Source organism: Syngnathoides biaculeatus, chromosome 8, assembly GCF_019802595.1.
Source record: "Syngnathoides biaculeatus isolate LvHL_M chromosome 8, ASM1980259v1, whole genome shotgun sequence".
NCBI classification, from domain to species: Eukaryota; Metazoa; Chordata; class Actinopteri; order Syngnathiformes; family Syngnathidae; genus Syngnathoides; species Syngnathoides biaculeatus.
The window spans coordinates 447,788-471,553 of record NC_084647.1 but is presented as its reverse complement, the minus strand read 5'-3'; the positions used below and the strand labels follow the sequence as shown (position 1 = coordinate 471,553).

At 40.7% G+C, this 23,766-nt stretch overlaps 2 protein-coding genes across 2 annotated transcripts in view; one reads left to right on the top strand and one right to left on the bottom strand.

Annotated features, from left to right (window-relative positions):
- The first annotated feature begins 1,039 nt into the window (after positions 1–1,039).
- gap43 (growth associated protein 43) lies at positions 1,040–13,359 on the top strand. Its single transcript, XM_061827335.1, has 3 exons — positions 1,040–1,391; positions 7,183–7,801; positions 12,138–13,359. Exons 1-3 carry the CDS (start codon positions 1,362–1,364, stop codon positions 12,215–12,217), a joined length of 729 nt encoding a protein of 242 aa, XP_061683319.1. The 5' UTR covers positions 1,040–1,361; the 3' UTR covers positions 12,218–13,359.
- Positions 13,360–17,904: 4,545 nt separating this feature from the next.
- Positions 17,905–23,766, bottom strand: part of lsamp (limbic system associated membrane protein) — a 161,676-nt gene continuing 155,814 nt past the window's right edge. Inside the window, exon 8 of the mRNA XM_061827933.1 lies at positions 17,905–23,488. Coding sequence (XP_061683917.1) covers positions 23,391–23,488 — 98 coding nt within the window. The 3' untranslated portion in view covers positions 17,905–23,390. The remainder of the gene's footprint in view (positions 23,489–23,766) is intronic.

Sequence of the window (23,766 nt, the reverse complement as noted above, 5' to 3'; positions counted from 1 at the left end):
TTGGCCACACCCGATCCTCTTGCATCCTTCTTCTACCTTCATCCTTTACTCTCTTTCTCAAACGCACAGAAACTCACTCCTCCTCCTCTGCTCTCCAAGTCTATCTGCTTGTGTTTCCATGAGAACAGCGCACTGGGCATGGGGGCTGGGTTGGTGGGATGCTGGTGCGGGTGACGTGTCCTGAGAGTGCTGTGCGTGTATTCATGCATGCATGAGGTATCATCACTGCTCACTTTCACATTTCTCTACTGGCAAGTGCAGATGCTGGTGGTTACAGGAAACATGATTTCGGCATTGCCTTGGCAATTTGGATGTTGTGCTAACGCTAATCTGAAATCCACACAGTGCATTCTACATAGCCTGAGAGGCAGCCTGTACAAGAGGAGAAGGCACAATCCATTTGCAAAAGCCTCTATTGAGAAAAAAAAAAAGAAGCCTTACTGTGTGAAAAAGTGGAGCAGTATTATAGAAAGGAGAAATTATATATATTCATACTAAAACATTGAAGCGGCACAGTGCTTCAGCTGTGGAGTGTTGGCCTCACATTTCTGAGGACCAGGGTTCAAATCCCAGGCCCGCCTGTGTGGAGTTTGCATGTTCTCCCTGTGCCTGCGTGGTTTTTCCTCAGGGCACTCTGATTTCCTTCCACATCCCAAAAAACATGCAACAATAATTGGACAGTCTAAATTTCCCCTCGGTGTGATTGTGAGTGTGACTGTTGTCTATCTGTCTCGTCTTGGCCTTATTATTGCAGGTGGGGTTAAGGTTTTTGCCGTAGCTTGCGTGAAAGGGGAGGAGATGTGAAAAAAGAGGAGGGCTGATTTAAAATAGGTGTTTTTATGATGTAGAAAAGGTGAAAAAGGAAGTGGGGGATAGTGTAAAGGCAGGACTGAGGGATGGAAGGAGTTAGGCAAAGGGTGGGGTTTTAAAGAGCGAGCTCATAGTCATTGTCAGGCAAAGAGAGAGAGAGAGAGAGAGAGAGAGAGAGAGAGAGAGAGAGAGAGAGAGAGAGAGAGAGAGAGAGAGAGAGAGATCCAACCAGGCAGACTGACTGAAGAGAGCGTGTATGTGCAGGCTGGTAAGAGTAAATGCACTGGGCAGCATAGCTGTTGATACAGCCAGAGAGTGCGAGAGAAAGAGAAAGAGAGTGTGTAAGAGAGAGAGAGAGAGACAGAGAGAGAGAGAGAGAGAGAGAGAGAGAGAGAGAGAGAAAGTGTGTGTGTGCGTGTGTGTGTGTGTGTGCACGAAATCAATCGGGAGAGAGAGAGGGAGAAAGAGAGCAAGAGAGAGGGGTGAGAGAAGAAGGAAAAGGGAAAGAAAGAAGCAGAGAAGAAAAACGGGAGGATACTACGACAACAACTATGCTGTGCTGCATAAGAAGAACCAAACCGGTAAACTGCTCTGATTTGCTTCATCCATTTCAATTTCAGCTCTATCTTGTGACAAAAATGCTGCATCTCAACTTTGAACTTTGTGAGTATTCCTTTGCTGTCAGTCGGGAGTTATGCAAGATGGTGATGCAAATTATTTGGACTTGGGGGCCCACTTTGTCTTCGTAGTTGTTTCTCTCCAGAGAGCACAGACACGCCTTGTGGATGTGATTGTCCTCCATGAATGGATGCCGCTACCGTACCTCTCAGACCTACTACTGTATTTTCTCTTGAAGACCGTAATTTGATCTGGAGTGGCATCCCCTCTTATTGATCATGCACTTGTTAAAAGTGAAAAAATATCGAGAGACACTTGATAGCTTCACAACCCCCTTTAATTCAAGAGCTTGGTTGAATTCAACACAATCCATCATTGCTCATATAAATTGCAGCAAACTTCAGCGCGTTGCTAAACTACGCCTTGACAGGACGATTAAATCATACTTTCTATTGTCTTGAGAATTAAGGGGGTAACACCCCAAAAAGTACAGTTCCACTGTGAGGAGGAGAAAAAAAAGGGTGGGGTGCGGAATGAATGAGCAGCACCATCATGTGAGCGGCCTTGGGGGATTACAATGGGAATAAATGACTCTAAATAGATTATCATAGCCCTCCAGCACTATGAGTGGATGCTGCCAGTGGAGGGTACGATGAAGTGTGCACTCATTTAGAGGGTGTGAAAGGGTGGTGTTAGGTAGAATTTAAAAAAAAAAAAAAAAAACACAGACAAGGTGCTGCATGGAAATGGGTGGATCCAAATAGTGGACAAGAAAGAGGTGCTCACCAGCGCTCTCGCCATTGTGGAGATTTCTTTTTTTGACTGACAAGAATCATTTCTCCTCCGAAATCAATACATTTGAATCGATCAAACGTGAATGCACTTAAATAGGACTCATGACATACGAGATTTGGATGGCACTTTGATTGCTTAGTTAATTTCTGGATGAGTCATATTGACTGTGGCAGGCGGAAGACAGAAATTAAGTAAAAGGCATGACAGCTGAAAGAAGAGCAGAAAAGGCAGAAGACAGTGAGGGAGGCAACAAGAGTCATAAGAAACATAGCTGGATTACCTAGCTGAACATTTTCAGTGTGCTGTAGGTGCATAAAAAGGTGCAAGGAGGGAGGAAGGAGGTGGAGGTGAAATAATTTTCAGTGTATCGGGGAAGGTAATGGAGGTGGAGTGGGTGCAGGAAGGGAGAAAAGGAAATTAAACTGGTGGTGGCAGAACGAGGGATGATATTTGTAGGAGGTGGGAAAGAAGGGGCGGAAGCTTGGAGGGGGAAAAAGCCGGCATGCTGCACACTGCGGCCATGTGGTGGGTGAGGCACCGGCTTTTTTTCTTTTTTTCTTTTTTTGTGCCAGCTTTCCCCACTGAAGGCTGCTTCATGCTTGAGTGCCACTATTAGACACGAACCACCATCTCAGGCATCTCCAAATACCTGCTTTGCCGGATGAATGACAAATCTTTTCAAAAAGATCCCAAATTTTCTGTTGAACAATTGTTGCAATGGATGCTGCTATTGTGAAGCATTATGTGCTATGGGAGTGGCTTTTGTCTTTGGATCCACTTGCTAATCAAACCGTACATAATCCAAAGAGTAACCTTTATTTTTGGTGGGGAAAAAAAAGTTGGATTAGGTTTAATTGACCAGGTCCTTTTCTGGTCCAGGTCCCATCAAAATTCCAACATGAATGGAATTCAACCTAATAGCTTCTTTTCATCTCTGCCCATCACCACCATTTTTTTAAGCATTAATCTTCATACCAAGACCACACCTGCCTGTCATGTCTGCCTCCATTTCAAACCATAAGACCCACCTGCCATTTATCTCCTCTTAAACTGAGTTCAAGCATCTTAGCTGGAGTGTGAGCCACAGCCCCCACATTGCCTGTTCTTCCATTTTCCCGTGGCCACTACATTGTGTCCAGCCATCCTTTTCCTCTCCTCCCCCACCTGCAGCTCTGCTCATCCCTTGCTCCCCTGTCAGATCAGTGACGATTGCAGAGCCTTTGTTCAGACAGTGAGTTGGTGTAATTGAATTAAAGGCTGCTCCAGAGGATGTAACGACGCTGGCATATGGCCGCATATTAGTTGCCGCCGAGCTTCATCGTAAAAGAAGCCGTGCATCCTGTAACATCGTGTGCTGATGGATGGCCAAAACTGTGGGGTGGTGCGGCGATGGCAGCCACCTGAACAGACTCATCTGCAGGAGATAGTTGGCAACAAGGGTGTGGTGCTACGCTGAGTCTGCCTGGGTGAGCGAGACAGGGAGAGGAGAGAGGGAGATTGAGAGAGAGAAAGAGAATGAATGGAAGGATGGCTGCTGTGGTCAGAAAAAGACAGCACAGACAGCAAGGAGCAGATGTTCAGCGGTGGATTCGTGTCTGGATCATTTCTCCATCAGTATAACTGAAATCAAACAGGCACTTGTTCTTGAAAGCAAATGGCAGGTCTGACAGAAATATCTAAGAATCACAAATTAAACAGATCTACTTTATGCTTAAAAAAAGTAAAAAAAAGGAAGTTGCACTGGACTAGACTGAGTAGCATGGTGATAAAAGGCTCAACCACGTACCCAACGTGATCGTGTTTCCATGGCAGGTAAACCCTCATTCAGTCTCATACACAACAGTCCCATCCTTTCCTTCCCCTATCTGAAATGACTCCCTCATGGCACTGGCAACGAGACACTGAGAAGGCAGTGGATTGTGACTATCTGACCGTTGTGTGTGTGTGTGTGTGTGTGTGTGTGTGTGTGGGTGCGGGGGCGGGGGGGTATGGGGCATCTGTGCGTGTATGTGTGTGCATGCGTTTGTGGTCATAGATCCATAGCCAATGACTCTGGGTGTGGTTCTCACGACAGCTGGTGCCCACCCAAGGGCAGAGGCGGACAGACTGCATAAGTAATAGAGATATCCAGTGGTCAGATTATGTGCTCAACACATCCTGACATTTATTACAAGACAAAGTCAGGTGGTTCATTTGATCAATGTCGTGCATTTATTTCCTAGACGAGAGAATGGCTGTTTGCTTGTCACCCGCTCTAATGTAATCAGCTTGTAATTTTTCTCGCATCGCAGCTCTTGTATGTAGATTGCATAATCATAATGAAAAGCGATATATTCATATTGCGCTCCATTGATGTATCTACATTCTGGGTGGGACCACGGCCATTTTTGGTCAGGAAAAACATGGAAAGAATTCCTTTCATTAACCCAAAAGTGCAAATATATCATCGTACTGCTAAGTCATCAGCGTAAAGCGGTAGCCTCGTGTGATGGGAGCGGCCTGCTTGCAGCCATGGGTGGATTTTTGAATGAAAATGTGTGCCGCACAGATACTGGTGAATCGGGCCCGCAGGAGTGGACGTGACCAGGGTCCAACTAGCAGTCCCAAGAAGCAAATGTGCAGTGAGGGGTTTTGAGGTGGTGCACACTAAATGCGAGACACTGACTACATCTTTTTAAATATAACGTCCACACAACATTTTATCATTGCATATTTTAGACACTAGGAAGATCAATTTTTGCTAATATATTGTATAATTTAGCAAAGTTTTGATAAATCATCCATGCAGTAAATCACAAAAGTCCAAAGAAAGTAAGTCAAGCATTTTGAAACGGAAACAAATCAGTATCAATAATGCAAATGATGATGCCACAAACGCAGTCAAAGCAGGATGATAATCTTCCCCTTCATCCTCATAAAACCGTATGAGATCACTGCTGGCACGTTATTACATTTGCACTCACACACCCCAATCTCCAAAGTAGCTGACAACCCTCTCCGGTCCAATAATGATGTCATGTCACCATATTCCCAGACACCCTCGTCCGTTGCTTGTCTCTTTCTCTCCCTGATTCATTGTATGCCGTCAGTAAGTAATTCTACTTAGAGTTAAGTGCTTGGGTCAAGTTTTGGCAAATGTAAGCACCAATGAGCTCAGTCGTATTAAAAGGCCCAATAAGTCATCGGGGACCTTGCATATTACACACAGCTGGTTGTTAGCAGTACTACTTGATCTTATCGCCAAGAAAGATACTGTATGTACAGCCATTCTCCTGAGCTTTGTGTAATATTTTTTTATACCACCAAGCTGAATTGGTTGTATTAAGAAGTAGCCGATCAGACGACATCCATTTTACATCCTCTGTGGATCTGGATGTGCAGCTGCACCTTGTCGTTGCTGCTGTAATATTGAGCTGACACGGTGACCCTGAAGATGACATGTTGGTTTCAGGGCCTGCCCCTCCTAAATCCTGTCATACGGATGTGCTGGCAGACTGGCGCCGTTGTCTCACTTCAACCCTTTATGTATTGCAATGACCTCATAAAAGAGAACCAGGAAACTGGACTGTTGCCTTTTGACGTCACATTACTGGGCTTTAAGTGACGACCTCCAGTGGAACACTGCAGCTATAGACTGATGGAAGTGGTAAAAAGAAAGAACTCCCACAGCCGCTTGACAACTCCCCCACCCTTGTGCTCCACTGCCCTCTGACACTACCTCGCACAGAAGGCCTACTTAGCCAAGCTGATTGCGCCCCCTGATTTATGGCTGGCAAGAGGTCGGTCAGATACACTCCCTATCAGGGCAGTCTTTCATTGCACCAAGCAGGAGACAGCACTGTGATGAGTTAGCACTCTGGTTGCCAAGGTAACCTTTGATGGTTGGAAGGGACACGGTAGGCAATGCTGAGGAAATTCAAGCAGGCGGTTGGTTCCCTAGCAGCCGCAATAAGATGGAGCTATAGAAAGATTTACTTTTATCAAACAATGGAGAGTGACTCATTATTTTAAAAAACAACTTTTTCACAAAATTAGATTTTTTTTTCATTAAGAGGATAATAGGGAATGTTAGTGTACAGCGTAAAGATGCCTTATCGCTATTTGGACATTTTAATCTTTGTCATTTCCGTAATTTTCATGATTCACATTGGCATCAAAAAGCACATGAAATTTTAAAATTGGAATCTTATTAGAAATCATTGCTAACTGGACAGACTGGAATCAATAAAAAAAAAAAGAAAAATGAAAAAAACAATTGAGTCTGCATCTTTATCATTTGGCCTTTTGTTGCACTGCTTGCATGCATAATTTGCGTTTGCTCGATGTTGCTTATTCACATCTTTTAATGTGTACATTCGATGCTTTTGATTGGTTCAAATAATATTTAAGCGAAATTTGTTTGCTTATTTCTTTTGAATGTACTGTAACATTTTGTTTTGCATTTTCAGTGCTCATCATTTTTTCCTTTATTTAATTTGACTTCTTTTCATTAGATGATAAAATGACTCATAACACAACCCACAATTTGATGGACAACTTTGGATCCAGTAAGCAAAGGTAATACAATGGTGCGCTTTTAATAACTCCTTGTCCTTCTCCTAACCATGGTCCTCATCCCGTCCTACACTTGCATTTTTTTCTGATCTAGCCCCGGAACCTTGACCCAACATGTGCAGTATTTCTATATCAGGCTTATCAATTTTCCAGTTCACTAACACCTGTTCTTATTTCATTTTAAAGCATATACCTCTAGCCTTTTGTCTCCTCTGAACTTTCAACTCAATTCATTATTTACCTATAAGGTAAATAATAAGGTATGCCAGCATGACAATATGCTCCACCACTTTATAGAATACTTGATTTTTATCTTTTTATTTATTTTTTTTACATTTCCATGCTGGTCACCACATTTTTTTTTACCCCAGTCAATTTCAACATAACTTCTTTCTTGGTGGCCAGGTGGAAAAAAATGAGGATGTGGACCAGAAGATTGAGCAGGATGGGACCACCAACAAACCTGAAGACAAGGCTCATAAGGCCGCGACCAAAATACAGGCCAGCTTCCGTGGACACATAACTCGGAAAAAGATGAAAGATGGAGAGGACGAGAAGGATGGAGACAATCCTGCTCCTGCAGAAGAAGCGACAGAACGTGGCGATGAGGTGAAGAAAGCAGAAGGGTCCCCAGCTGAGGAGGGGGATGGCGCAGAAGAGAAGGGAAAAAAGGAAGAGGATACGAGCCAAGCCAAAAGCCCAGTGGCAGAAAAGCCTGCTAACTCACCAGCAGCCGCCGCTCCCTCTCCTGCAGGAGTGGCCACGTCTCCTGCAGGGGCGGCACCTGGCACCATCTCCGCCACGCCGTCCTCCGAGCCCCCAAAAGAGGATCCGAAGGCCGAGGAGACAGCAGAAGAGAAGCCCAAAGAGGTGGAGGGCCCGGCTGCTGCAGTCAAGATTCCCGCCGCAGCCACGGTGGAGGAGAAGGTGGAGGAGACAGAGGAGGAGGCCAGACAAGCCGACGTGCCTGCTGCTGTCAGCGTGCCAGCTGAGAAAGAGGAGCTCGACCAAACAAAAAATAAAGGTGGGAATTGTTGTTGGTAATGGTTCTTGCTAAGAAAATGAACACACACAGATGCACACTAACACACGCACATACAAAAACAACACCTCGATTGCCTTACTGCAAAACTCACAGGTACATTTGAATGCCACTGAAAGAGTTACTGAATTCAACGACTCATACAGTATGATTGATCTTTGATATTCCGCAATTAAAATCCTCAGCAAAAATATTAGATGGACTTCCCTGTGGTACACATGGGAGGTAACATAGCAGACAGCTCTTTGCGATATCTGAAAGATTTAAAGATTTCTGGTAGGCCGATCCTGGTTAATACTGGATAGATGTTGAAGAAGACACCACATTGGAAAAGACATCCTGCAAGATGTAAACTTCATGCAGATAAGGCAAAGAAGGGGAACAGAAATAACTAATCTTGTTATCATGAATAATAGATAAACAAAAAAGAAAATTTGGCAGGGAACTCGTATGGACCTGTTACTAAAAGTGTTGGAAAGATGACTATGGAAATGAAGTTGGTTACATTTTCAAGATAACCTGCTGAAAATGTAACACACAGTAACTATTTCAGTTACTTCCTCAAAGTAATGTAACTAATAACATTTTATTACATTTTGATTACTTTTCTTAATTTTGAAAGGATGCATCAGCAGGAGGCGGCAAAGTGCCTCAGCTGGTAAAGCTTTGGCCTCACAGTTCTGAGGTCTCGGGTTCAATCCCAGACCCGCTTGTGTGGAGTTTGCATGTTCTCCCTGTGCCCGCGTGGGTTTCCTACGGGCACTCCGGTTTCTTCCTACATTCCATATGAGTGTGGCTGTTTGTCTCAATGTGCCCTGCGATTGGCTGGCAACCAGTTCAGGGTGTACCCTGCCTCCTGCTTGTTGACAGCTGGGATAGGCTCCAGCACTCCCCACAACCCTCGTGAGGATCAGTGTTGAAGAAAATGAATGGATGGATGGATGCATCAGCAGGACCTTTCGGTGTTTCCTCTTGATTAAAACCCGAGAATCCTGTTTAAAATTTCAGATAAACTAACACCAGGCGGCACTGTGGAGCAACTGGTTAGAGCGTTGTCCTCACAGTTCTGAGGACCGGGGTTCAAATTCCAGACTCGCCTATGTGCTATTTGCATGTTCTCCACATGCCTGCATGGGTTTGTGAGTGCGCGTGTTGTCCGTCTACATGAGCCCTGCGATTGGCTGGCAACCAGTTAAGGGTGTACCCAGCCTCCTGCCTGATGAGCGCTGGAATAGGCTCCAGCACTTCTGTGACGCTTGTGAGGTTAAGCAGCTCAGAGAATGGATGGACTAATTACACAAGGTGGTGCGTTAAGATCATGTTATGCCATGTTTGAGACTATGGCAGAATGGCACATGAACAGAGAGGGAAAATCCTATTTTTCTAATGTAATGTAATGTAAAAACACTGTGATCATAGAAATTTCCAAACGAAACTGGAATTTCATCCCACATTTTCTACTGTCAATGGATTTGATTGTAATTGCATACATTTTGTAATTAAATCATCTTATCATGCAATTAGTTAATTAATTACTCCCCAACGCTAGCTACCATGCAGAGGTCATAGGGTTCAATCATAAATACCCCACTGACCAATGAAAAAAAATTGATTTATATTACTAGCCAAACCCACAAGGCTCTTTGTATAGCAAACTTGGGGGATTACACCACACATCACCACACATTTGCTTCCCAGTGAAATTGCTAACCATTATAAACATGGAAAACATCACGTAAAATCTGTAAAAAGTACTCCAGAATTCAGAGCTACTATTTGTGGTCCATGGGTTCTCCTGTCTGGGTCAGACAGGTACAATACAGTTTATGGGGCATGCTCAATCTGAAATAGGAGGGGGGCGAGAGGCACACACACACACACACACACACACACACACACACACACACACACACACACACAACACACACACACACACACACACACACACACACACACACACACACACACACACACACACACACACACACACACACACACACGCACACACACACACACACACACACACCAACTGGAGCGCTACACTGAATCTAGGTCACCAAGCAGCACTGTCTCTGCGTTGCCATAGTTACCACCTCGATGGGATAGCTGGCCTGCATAGTGCGGAGTGCAGATAACAGGTGTTCTGATTCAAATGAATGATTAATGATCCTTAACGGTCACGAGCCAGACCAGGGATGTCTGTCACACACTTGGAACTGTTGGACCCCATCTGCTACATGATAAGGATTTCAGTCCTTCTACACGCAATCAAGAAAATATAGTTGATCTTGAACCCCTTTCCAACCCAAGCCGGCAAAGGCCCACTTTCCCGATACACGCGGGGAAAAAATATATATTAAGCATGTGCAGGTATCTACAATTACAAGGTGTGGTGCTGGTCTTTTACAAGTACACCACAAGAAAAGAAAAAAAAAGCAATAAGTGGGGACTGCCATGTTTAAAAAAAAATGTCAAGAGTTAAAAATCTTGGGGGGCATTGGTGAAAATGTTTTACACCTTTTTTGGGGAGTAATATCGATAAGGTATGTACAAATATACCAAACTAGTACTTAAACCTCATTTGACTAGATTATGTGCCTGGTCAACATTGTCTGTCATTAACCGTTGTAGGTATCGTGTAAATCAACCAATTATAGTTTATTTCCATGAAATGCTTTTCTTCTTCATCTGATGACACTGTCAGAAAAATCACCATACACGGTAACATTATTTGGAGACCGCATTGGGAAACCAGGTGCTGGAGTTGGAGTTTACCCCAAAGACTCACTCGATCCAGTGAAAAAACTATACATTGCAGGGACTTGCAATTGTGGCTTAATGTGCCCCATGGCAGTGAGAGCGCTTACAAATCTGGTGATTACAGAAAGAGCTAATTTTCCAAAACTTGCCAGTAGCCAAGGCAATGACTTAAGGGAAGTGCAGTGCTGTTAGATACTTCTTTTGCGGGTTTTTGTTTCACAAAATTGACACTGTGTTATTTGATGTCTTTTAGATTGCTAAAATATAGACCGACAGCTGGAGTATGAAGTACATTCCGGTGATAACTGTCATCGGCAGAGCATTAAAAATGTTGTCATGACATAATTTGAGAAACAAACAGATTGGATGGTGTTTTGCTGGACTTCATCCACCCATCTATTTGCCACAGTGCTCGTCCTCACGGGTCAGCTGCAGCCGACCCCTGCTAACTCTGGTTGAGAGGTGGGGTACACCCTGAATTGCCAATTGCAGGGCTCACAACCTGACCAGTGCAGGTGGTGCCTAGCCTCTCACCCTAAATCCCAAACTGAACCCAATTAGGAGAAGTCATGTAAAAAAAAAAAAATAAAAAAATAAAATTAAAAAAAAAAAAAAAAAATATATATATATATATATATATATATATATATAAACCCACCCCAAGCAACATTACTATGATCTCATCTGCAATCTTTGGATCAATTCGAGTCTATACAGTAAATGATGGTGACGCAGACTGCGCTCACCTGCTTATTATATGCTACCTTTAAGTATTATGACTCATCATGTGTGAAGTCATAGCCACACTTAAACATTTATGTAAAAGCATTTACACATGATCAGGCTGCTTCTCGAGTTCCCTTTTCCCTCTTCACGGACTCTGAAGGGTACACACACACACACACACACACACACACACACACACACACACACACACACACACACACACACGACATCTTCCCGGTTTCAAATGCAATGATGTCATCCTTCAATGTCTGTACTTCTATTAAAAGCGGGTGATCTCATTGTCCAGTGGCCTACGACGTCTCCAGTTGGAAACTATTACGCAAGCATTCCAAATCACATTTTGTAATTTAAATGCTCCTATACCACTTAAAATGATTGTTGCGGCAAGAAAATGACACATTTTGCGATGAATCATTCTTCTACGTAAAAGTGTCAACTTTAGATGTTTCTGCTCGTGGTTTACCTTGAGCCCATCACATGATTTCAGATATGACAGGTTGGGGTACTCCGAGTTTAAATATTTCAAGGGCCCATTAGGATCACGTCCTCTTCTCATTCTTTACATTGGAATTGATATTTCCGACATGGCACTTTTCGACTTCCACACTGAGCAACGTCAGATCCCACGTCGACTCAGCGAGACTCTTTGACTGCAATTTCTGAAGCTCAGTATCTCTAAGGGCCAGACAAAGTCTTGTAATTATTCCAGGCGAGCGATGAGAAAACTCTTTTTCACGGGTTCATTTTTCAGTGTCCCTTTTTGCCCTCCTCTGTATTGTATTTCCTACCTCTCACCCTTGCTTTCCCCCAGATGCTTCGGAGGAGTCTAAAGAAGAGGGCGACACCCCAGCGGATGCGGCCGCAGAGGCCACCGAGTCCAAGGACGACTGAGGCAAAGTCGAACCTCCGAAAAGAAGAAATTAAGAGAATGAAGAAAAACAAAAATCTAAAAAGGTTGCTCTTTGTCTTCCCAGTGCAAAGGCAGTCTGTTTTTATTTGTTTGTCATTTTTTGTGTGGCAATGATTTTCTCATGTTGGGGGAGTTTCCAGTGTGAAGTTTTTTGGCTCAAGCTTATACTCTGACGATGTGGTGATGATGTTGTTGTTGTTGATGATTCTGAAATATGATTGTTATGCTGATGAGGAGAAAGATTAGATTTTCTGGCATCTCTTGCTATGTATTGTAAAGGGTTTGGCAGTAAATTATTCAACTCCCAATTGGATATGTACACATATAACACATAGAGCCAAATGAATTCAACGTTCTTTGCGTCGCAATGCCCTTTCTTACGCATTGCAGGCAAAATCTGTACTTCTACCAGTGCATGCACATAAAAGCTGGTTTTAACATGCAACTCAAAAGTTTTCCATACAGTGCAAGTGTATCGAAAACATAAGACAAGTGTATTGAAAACAGATCGTGTCAAAAAGAATGTAGACTTAAATATGTATCATTTCCAGTCGTGGCGCTGTACACTCCAACATATACGACAATACTCTTACTCACACTCTTCTCTGCTTGAGTCATTCAAGTTTGAATAACAAACATATTACAAACTGTCTTTATCCTCATTTGCAGAAAAGGACCTGTTGCCATTGAAATGCCATGATCATATAATAAACTGTAGAAATATGCCGTAGTATTATTACATGAAAATTTATATTCTGCCAACCAAATATGAGACCAAGTAGCATGAACCATCGAACCAGATGCATGATGGGAACTCTCCCTCCGAGAGGAACTTTTTTCGCATTTACAGAAACTTAAGAGGTGTGCCGGCTTCTTTTTGATGTCTTTGGTGTTGTTATGACAGTTTATATGAATTGGGATAAAACTCTTGACAGATGTTTAGAAAAAATGCATAAAAAAAGATTAACACACAAATGAGCTAACAAACAAACAAAAAACCTTTCCTATATTCCAGTGAGTGCAATGTCCAGTTTCAACCTAACAAAAGAGTTCCACTTGTGAGGAAAAAAAAATTACAAATGGTTTCAATGTCTGTTTTCAAAATAAAGCAAATGTGCCAATTACCACCATAAATTGTGGCGTTTGATTCAAAGGTTGTGACTATTAGAAGGAATGACGAGACGGGATACTCAAACCAAGTATTTCATGGGTTGGTTCATTTAAATCTATATTTCAGCATATCATGTGAATAGCCTCAAAATTACACGATAGACACATGGTCAGCATGTCTCACAGGTTTAGGGTTCAAATCTTGACTCTAGTCTTCCTCTGTGGAGTTCTCACAGTCTCTTTGTGCTCTGTGTGTATTTTCTCCATGAACTCCAGTTTACTCCCACATTCCAAAAATATTATTATCGTTTATTGTGAGACTCTTAATTGTCCATTGGAGTGAAGGTGAGTATTAACGTTTTTATTTTCTATACATTATATTCCCTGCGTCTGACTGGCCAACAGTTCTGGGATAGGCCACATCATTACCGCTGCAAATCCGCATGACGACAAATGGTACAATATTATTACTGCAATAGAGGACATCCAAATCATGTTTTGGGTAGATTTCAAGCTGGTGGTGTCAATTTCTCCCCTTCAGCATTGTGGAATGATTCTGATTGCATATTTGAAAAAATATGCCATAATCTTTCCTCCTACCCCTTTTATGCTGCTCTTTTCTTCCTAATGTGATAGCTGGATGTCAGTGGCCTTCTTGATGACTTTAGTCATCCTTTTTTTTCTGCGCAAATGGTGCTCTTCTATAGTAGCCAGCAGCAAAGTAAATGGCACTTGCTACCTCAGTTGGGTAAAGCAAAGCAAATTTATTTGTACAGTGCATTTCATAAACGAGGTAACTCAATGTGCTTTACGTGATTAAAGGCATTTGAAAACAAAGAGATAAAACATTTGAAACGGGATAAAAACAATAAAAATGACAAACAAAATATTTAGAAAAAGATAATTAAAGACAATTGCATACAGTGCAAGTAATATGATCAAAAAGTGGACATATTTAAAAAGCATGAGAAAAAATATTTTTCAAGCTGGATTTAAAAATATTCACACTTGGGGCTGACCTTACCTCTGTTGGCAACTTATTCTATTTGTCTGCAGCAAACAAATATGCCTTCATCTGAGATGACACACTGTGGCGACCCCTAACGGGACAAGCCGAAAGGCAAAGAAGAAGATAATAGCTACATGCTGCTTCACCATGTTTGCTTTGGACTCTGCTCTCCACTATTTGACCTGAGTCAGTCGATCTCAGAGCTCTTCTGGGTTTGTATTCTGTAAGCATTTCTTTCATGTATTCAGGACCTAAATCATTTAGTGATTTATAGACCAGAACTTTAAAATCTATTCTAAAGCTGACTGGAAGCCAGTGCAAGGACTTTAGGATTGGCGTTATATGCTCTGACCGCTTTGTTTTGATCAGAATGTGAGCTGCAGCATTCTGAATGAGCTGCAGCTTTTTAATTCTCTTTTTGGGGAGTCCAGTCAGAAGACGATTACAGTAGTCAAGTCTACTTGAGATAAAAGCATGGATGAGCTTTTCCTGGTCTGCTTGACACATACATGTCTTCACTCTAGATATGCTCTTCAGATGGCAGAAGGCATTTTTGTGATTGATTTGATATGATTATTGAATGTCAGGTCGGAATCAATGAGAACACCAAGGTTTTGGAGTCCAGGTGTTTACCAACAGCAATTCTCTTTTCTTTATTACCAAACACAATTGTCTCAGTTTTGTTGTGATTTACTTGAAGAATATTTTGGCTCATCCAGTTATTTATCTGATTTAGACAGTGGCACAATAACTCAATGGAACTGTAGCCATCTGGAGACTGCTAAATATAACTCATCTGGATAGCTATTGTAGTCAAAATTAAAGTTTTGAAGAAGTTGACCCAAGGTTCGCATATACAAGCTGAATAGGAGAGGTCCAAGAACTGACCCTTGAGGGACCCCATAGGTCATTGCCATTTGCTAAGACCGAGGACCTCCAATGGCCACAGAGTAGCTCCTTTCCTCCAGGTAAACCTAAACCTAAACCATTTAACGAGCATTCCATTTAGTCCTACCCACGTTTCCAAACTGTTTAGCAGTATATTGTGATCTACCGTATCAAAAGCCACGCTGAGATCCAACAAGACCAAAATTGACACCTTTCCTGAGTCAGTATTCAACCTTATATCATTTAGCACTTTGATAAGAACAGATTCTGTACTGTGATGAATTCGGACAAATGATTAAAATTTGTCAAAAAGTCCATTTAAATTGAAGCGCATATCTAACATCCTGGTTCACACGGTGAAAGATCTAAGCTTCATCAGGAAATACTTTTTGCTTATTCCCTTCTTGTAAACAGCATCCCGGTTGATACAATACAAGAACTGTTGCACAATCTCACCCACCTCCCACACACACATGCATGCAAACACTCACGCACGCACTCACACAATGGGGTAGGCTAAGTGTTGATCCTGATCCTCTTGAAGTCCACAACTGCCTCCTTAGTTTTGCTAGCGTTGAGGACCGGATGATTCTGACTGTATCAGCCCACAAAAATGTCGTCCAAGAACTTCAGCAGATGGGAGGGTCCAGAGTTGTACTGGAAGTCCAAGGTGTACAACGTGAACAGAAATGAAGCCAGAACAGTCCCTTGTGGTAGGCCAACATCACTGATCACCACATCCTACAGGGTGCTCCACACCCAAAAACTGGAGCTTGTTTGATAAGTAGTCAGTGATCTAGGAAGACACTGGGTGATGAGACACCCGTTCGAAGCAGCTTCTCACTCAGTAGAAAAAGTTGGATGGATTTAACTCATGGTTAAAGCTATCACTTGCTTGCTTGGGTTTTATTTACAGTACATGACAAGCGGTACTGCACAGTACATACTATACTTACTCGCTTGCCGTATTGTGACCTCAATGGAGCTTATGGCGAGTGATAAAGGTGAACACAATTCACTCTCTGCAATACTGGTTGACTTGTAAAATTTCCTAGTTTAACCAATACGTGTCAATTGATTTGTTCCAGGCTTGAAGTGAAGTTACCACAGTCAAAAACTATTCACCAGTTCAAGCAGTTTAATGGGCTGTATTTTAAATTGAATTGAATGTTTAAAGCATTGGTGACATCATCTGCCTCACAGTTCTGAGGACCCGGGATCAAATCTGGCCTTGCCTTATGTGGAGTTTGCATGTTCTGCCCATGCCTGTGGGGGTTTTCTTCAGTTACCCCAGGTTTCCTCCCACATCCCCAAAACATGCACGAGAGATTTATTGAAGACTCCTAAATTGTGCATTGATGCGAATATGAGTATGCATGGTTGTAGTTCAGAGTGTACCGCGCATTTCGACCCTAGTTGAGGATATGTGCTGTGCTGTAGAAAATGGATCGGTGGAAGGGCGTTTTTGGCACTATACTGTCATCTAGTGGAACCAAATATACTGTACACTCACCAGGAGTATCAACCTGATTTTAGTTTGGCAGCTACCTTCACCTTCACTATTTTATCTCTTCTGGGCTGAAACAGTAGATCCGTGGCCTTATAAGCTATAAATAATGACTATTAATGAATTTTTAAACCATTTTGGGGCTCATGTAATTACTACATTATTTTGGAAAATATTTTACCTTTATTGATTATTATGTCATTGCAAATATTATTTTAAATCATGTGTGCAATCTGTAATGGTCTGACAAAAAATGGTGATGAATAATTTTTATTCACCGTTGCCTCTCCCAGATCACAGTGGAGCTAAAAACGGTATATGTACCTGTTATAAAATGGATTTAAAAATAAATAATAATATCCATCCATCCATAAGGAAAGGCTCAATTGACTCATCATATCATACAAACGAAAGTGGGAATTTTTCAGAATGAAAGAGTAGTTCCTTATAAATTTTTTTGGCAGATTGACGGAGTGAACTAAAAAAAAAGCAATAAAAAAAATCAAAATCAAACCTAGTTGATGCCTTAACTGTACATAATAGACATACATGTCCACAACAAGGGCAAAATAGAAACTTAAATATGCTGCTTATTTCATAGGCACCGTTTGTCATAAAAAGCTGCAAACACAAACAATCTATGTCGGGGCTTGATAGTAACTTTTGAACTCGTACCACTGGGACGACAAACTTTTTAGTTCGTCTCGCCATTTTTGAAGCAGTACAGCTTGGTAACGGCATACCGTAGTTTTGTATTTAGTGATGACTAGTGCTGCTTTTTGCCTACAAGTACGAAGGGCATCCGGCGTAAAAATTGTGCCAAACATATGTGCGTTCATCTGAGATGACACGCTGTGGCGACCCCGAAAGGGACAAGCCGAAAGAAACCCCACTAGTATACTGTACTATGTTCCTGCAGTGGTAACACTGCTAAACCTAAATGCAATGCATTTCATCCACTAGTAGTTTCCTGAACCACCACTGCAGTTACCGCATGGAAGGATAACAAGGATACCGGATAAATCCTCCAATGACTTTCCATTCCGACAGTGTGTCTAAAATTGATATGCTGGGCTTGATGTGGTTGAAGAGCACACTTTTCCCAAGTACAAAAATTTTCTGTGAGACAATGTACCAATACATACAGTATATTCGTTTTATTAGCATGTTACATGGTAATAAACACAACAGTTTCATTTAAGATTCTGTGTGGCTCCTCCAAAAGTTGCACAACATAGCTAGTCACAGTTAAATACATAACACTGATTTCAAACAACTTTTATTCTCTTTTATGAACATATTCTCATGTATCTTTATTACATAGCTTTTTTTTTTAAGAAACTGCAATCACCTTATGCCATCATAAAGTTAAGTAAAATAGACAAATGTGAGACGTTGCTGTTCCTTAATGCTTGATTGATTCTTAAGTACAAATGTCATAGGTTTACTTTCAGATAGAATTCTTGCACTTATAGGCTTTGCTGATTTTACAACATCCTACTGTAGAAACGTCACACTGTATATACACATAGAGGAGAGAAAGAAAGAATTAGAAAGGTTAGTCACACTTTCACCTTTGCTTGCCACATGCCTCGTGTCAAGTTCAGCAGTTGTGATTTGTAAAACGCTGACAAGGTTGCCAATGTGTTTGAAGACACAAAAAGATCAATGAAGTGATTATACGTCACACGCGTTTCCTGTTTTGGGTGGTATCAGGACATAAACACGTACGGCAGGTAAACTGAAGACTGCAAATTTCATATAGGTGTGTTTTTGTTGGTCTACATGCTGTGTACCCTGTGAAGGACTGGGAACCAGTCCAGGGTGAACACTGCCCTAATCAGGATACGCAATGTCTTGATCGAATGAGGTGTGCATTAAAAAAAAAAAAAATGTCAATATGCCATTCGTCTCCAATAGCATCATCATCTTAATACCTTGGAGATTTGGAAATTAACCTATTTGACCAACAAATTAAATCTCAATTATTACTATTCATGGGGTTCTGTGACACCAAAATAAAAACAGCATTTACTCAAAGAGCGCATACATCTTATCAACGGATCATTTTTGTGAACTACACAATGGAAATACACAAAAAAGCCACAAGGTTACAACCACTTTGAATAAGATCCAACAAGAGCTGTAGCAAATATTCCTGCCGTTACAAAAAATACTCATGCTCAGTTTTCATTGACTGTAAGAAAGGTATTAAATGAATATGTTCATTATTGTGGTTTGGTCTATCATGTTATGAAAGTGTACTACATCATACTGAGACTTGTGTCATATTTTTGCATTTAATCATGTGGCTCAAGGAGGAAACCAGTTAGAACAATTAAATGTTGAAAGCAACTCTCAGTATGAGGCAGTGTCATTCTGCACCTCTGCAAACTACACACACAATAATAAATATACAGTTCATTTAATATTGCACCATATCAATAAAAATGAAGTATTATTACTTTTATAGCTTTCTAGCAACAATTTGTGGTACTTATGTGTGTATATGCGATTGCGCAAATGGTGGTTAAGTTGGTCTGGAATCTTCTTAATTTGCTAAAATGGCACTTTGGGTGTTAGTTAGACTGCGAGGCTACCTGTCAAAGGATCCTTCAGGAAGATACACCCGTTTGTTTGTGATTTTGTGTCATGCAAAAATTGTTAATTGGAACTTCATCATCTTCTTAGGTTCTCTACTTGGCTTCTTCATGCAAGATCAATTATTCACTTTTAGGAATTTCTTATTCAGTTACTGGCAAATGTCAGCTGTCCTCCAATTCGGTGATGCAGATGAACCTAGCAGGATGCGACACGAGAACGTCACTCTTGTAATCTTTGTAAATTAAAGTTCGACTTCAAAAAGCGAAACATCACGCTTAACATTAGGATTTCAGTTACCCAACGTGAAAGTTGTTAAGATAATGAAGTTATTTCTGCGGTCAAAAAAAGCTGTGTGACATGATAAACACATTGAAAAGGTGTTATGTTAAGATTTTTTTTCTCTTACTGGTACATGTGCGAATGATCATGTAAGTGTTTTTTTGTTTTTTTTTTTTGTTTTTTTTTAAACCTAGTTCCTATAGCTTGAAATCAAAACTGGAGCGGCCAGCTATAAGCACTCCAGCATCCAATCAGTGTAAATACACAAATGTTTTACAGTACTTTCCTTTGAGTTGTCACCGCAGTTGAAATGTGACCAAACAGTATGTGAGGGACCTGAGCTGAACACAAGATTCGGTAAGAAAACATAAGAAACAAAACAGCAACCATGACAATGGTTTTGTCTACCATCGTAAATACAAAGCTCTTGAAAGGGTTTTCAGCTGCTATGTAGAGAAGATGTGATGTTGGAACAGGGGTGTCAAACTCATTCTAGTCACGGACCACATTGTAGTTACGCTTTTCCTCAGAGGGCTGTAATGACTATGAAACCATGAATATCTTTAAATGCCTCATCATATTTACACATGAAATTCAAGAACAATTTTTTTAATCAGAACTCAAGAGTAATGGGTTTTTCAACTATTGTGGATGTTTGGTAACAAAAAATGCTTGCAATATCTATAAAAACACTATTTGAAATATTGGTACGGATTTCAACAAAAATCATTGATGTTGATAGACATGATTTACTTTCGCAGGCCACATATAAATTATGTAGTGGGCCTGATCTGGCCCCTGGAGCTTGAGTTTGACACTGGTGGAAGAGCACGATCCAAGGAAACATTCAAATTTGATGCTCTCGTTTTGAATTTTTGTAAGCTGGGACTGTCATTTCACTGCCAATGTACGCAAGGCAGGTTAAAACAAAACATTTTCTTTATTTTTTTTTCTTAAAATAATCAGATAATAATCATGTCGTAATAATCATAATAATAATAATTGAATCTTGTTTTATTCAATGAAACTCAAAATGATTGATTCCTTCCCAGTTGAAGAAGTGATCCATCACTGACAAATTTTACTTGTCATTTTATACTGTATATATACGGTATGTTGTGAGAATCTTGCCTACCGAACTTCACGTTGACCTGTATTTTTGAGACGAGGGCACGAGAAGATTTTCAGAACAGCGAGCGGTTTACGTCAATTGACCGTGCCGTGTTCAGGTATGTTGGAAATGTTTTAATATTTATTTTGTGTACCAATATGAATTTGCGTTAAAGTTGGAAATGGCCGATGCATTGAGAAGAAAATTTCAAATTGCCATGTCATGGAACTTGCTAACCCGTCATACATGATACTAAAATGAATGAGGTACACAAAAACAGCAGCAGCGCAAAGACTTTTCTGTAGAACTTCACCCAGTTTTTTGAAAGAGAAAATGTTAAAGAGAGTCATTCATTGAGTCATACATTTTGTTCTGTAACAGCAGATTTAAAAAATGACCTAAGAGCAGGTGGTGTAGTTTACCACATGGAGCTAAATGTGCAGCTTCAAGCTGCCTGGAAATGAAGGCCAACGGCCAATGGAATGCTCATCGAACAGACAATGCAACAAGTAGCTCTGCTTGGCTCATCACAGAGGAATACAAAATGTTGCTATGTACATTAAGTTAAATTAGGACCTACTGTGAATTTTGTTCAGCCATGTCTCATGAGAAACATTGAGGATTTGTATAAAATCCAATCTAAAATTGGTAGAAGATATACAGGTTTGTTGTTTCTTGTCTAATCTTCAACTTTTGTAAATACAGTAAATTTTGTAGAACAGTTAAATCTTGAAAAAAAGAAGAACTTCCAACTAACTAAGCAAATACCAATACTGCTTTGAAATGTTGTCCGCTATATTAGCAGAAGAGTGTGTTAAAGATGGACTTCATAGATTTGCACATGCATGCAATGTATACAGTTTGAAAATAAAGAGCTAGAGAAAAGTGAAACCTTTCACTTCATATACATGTAAAAAAAAAAATAATGACGTGGACCCACAGAGACTACTGAAAATGACATACTGTAGTGTTGTTGCCACAACAGTAGTTTATGTCGTCTTGCAAAGCGACATTCCAACAACTACTGTATGTTCTTGTTTATAATGCACATTTCCCACCCCTATTTTTTTCACAAAGCCTCTCATGTGGATATTACAAAGGTATAGGGAAAAATTGAGAAAAAAAACGACTTTCACATTTTATAAAAGTATGCTGCCATGTAGATGTTACCAAAAAAGATGTACACTTTCATTCCCAAATGCCACCACCAACAAGAGGTTATGAAAAAGGTGTAGCCTGCACTTTCGTTCCAATATGACAGGCACATGTATGACCACATATATGTACAATTGTGCTCATATGTTTACATAGCCAAGCAGAATTAGTGAAACATTGTTGTGATTATTCTAAATACGACTGATGACTGAACAACAGCCATCAATTTCTTTATGGTTATGTTTTGCTTTGCTAATTGTGCACATCTTACAAATTCTGTCTGAGTAACCAAGCACAGAAGCACAACTGTGTGTTGTATTATTTACTAAATAAAAGTAGGGCTGTGAATTTCAAAATAATACCAAATAAATAAAAAGTAAGTACTACATGTTTAAAGTGCTTAACTTCAGAATAATTAATGGAAAATACTAACAAAATACAGATAATACTTCATGTTTTTCTTCATATGAGTAGAAGCAAAATCATGCATTGTGATGTGGGTGCACATTATAACGAAGAAATTACAGTACTTATTTACTGGGTCTTTTCCAAAAGTATCTTTTCCATATGCTGTATGTGCCTTTAGAATTTCATATCGGTAATGTGTCTCCGTTGGCGTAGTCAATGAATACTTCACTGGTTGCTTATTTTGATTATGAATACGTGCATGTCTTCTGTTTTTCCTGCTCTACCAATGTTTTTCTCTTACATAGAAATGATGACAGGCATTTTCAACAACTTGCATCTCAGAATTGTCATATGAGTTTACTGTTGCTAGAACATACTGTATACTCATGCTTGAATTTTTACCTGACATCCAAATAATTTCTCATGAGAATAGGCTGTTTCGGACGATTGTGTTAGGGTTGGAACAAAAACAGAGAGCTGAAAAAAAGGTTGCAAATTCACAAAATATGGTTATTGGTGTTTGTCACCAGATCAATTTATACTTTGAATGGAGTGTACTTGATGTCCAGACAATAACACAAATCTTACTTGCACTAACCTATCATTTCAAATTTGGCAGATTATTCTGACTCATTAATGCACTTGGAAAAATCATCTGTTTAACTGGACATAATCCAACTCACTTCTTCTACAGACAAATGATTGCTGGCATCCTCGTAAGTGGGATACCTTTGCGTTCAATTCTATGAACACACAAGTACGACAATGTCTAAAGCATCTGCAGAAAGCAGAAACAAAGAAGTGCTTACGTATTAAAAGGAGCAACACAACTTGTTAAAAAAGCACAGTTTGCTTGTTCTGTCCTTCGTATCGTTTTTTTTTCCTCTCGCTCGTCTATCATGTCGTACTCATTACCAGACGTAATATTTGAAAGCAGTACTTGACAGCATGTAAGGTGTTTGTAATGATGCAAACAGTCTGGTGGCGGTAAGGTCGGTGTAGCAATAAGGATGTCGGTGAGTCAGCGATAAAGTGAATGGGAGGGTCAAAGGCCAAGTGGGAGGAGGTGGAAGAGGAGAGGTATTAACACTTGAAGAGAAGGCAGGTGATGCAGGCCAGCAGGAGCCACACTGAGTGGCATACACAAGCTGAGCCGTTGATATCTCGGCCTGTTCCGGGTCCTGTGCACACAGACCACATACAAACACACATACGACGACAGAAAGAAAGAGAAGAGAAACTCACATTATTCCCAACCCCATCCTAGAAAGCACAGGTCAGATTTCAAGACAACAGAATTTATTCAAATCAAAGCCCTTTATCTATTTCAGTTCATATTTTGCCGCCCTCATTACAGTTAATTCATTGATTAAATGGGGGGGGGGGGGGACAATTTAATAGCACCACTTCAAACAGAAGACCACATCTGAGTCAACATTTCTAGTACAAACAAAGTTAT

Excerpts from the sequence above, each read along its gene's own strand:
- gap43 (XM_061827335.1), top strand. The coding sequence starts at position 1,362 with ATGCTGTGCTGCATAAGAAGAACCAAACCG. Across the intron at positions 1,392-7,182 it reads GCATAAGAAGAACCAAACCG|GTGGAAAAAAATGAGGATGT; the intron begins GTAAACTGCTCT and ends CTTGGTGGCCAG. Across the intron at positions 7,802-12,137 it reads CGACCAAACAAAAAATAAAG|ATGCTTCGGAGGAGTCTAAA; the intron begins GTGGGAATTGTT and ends GCTTTCCCCCAG.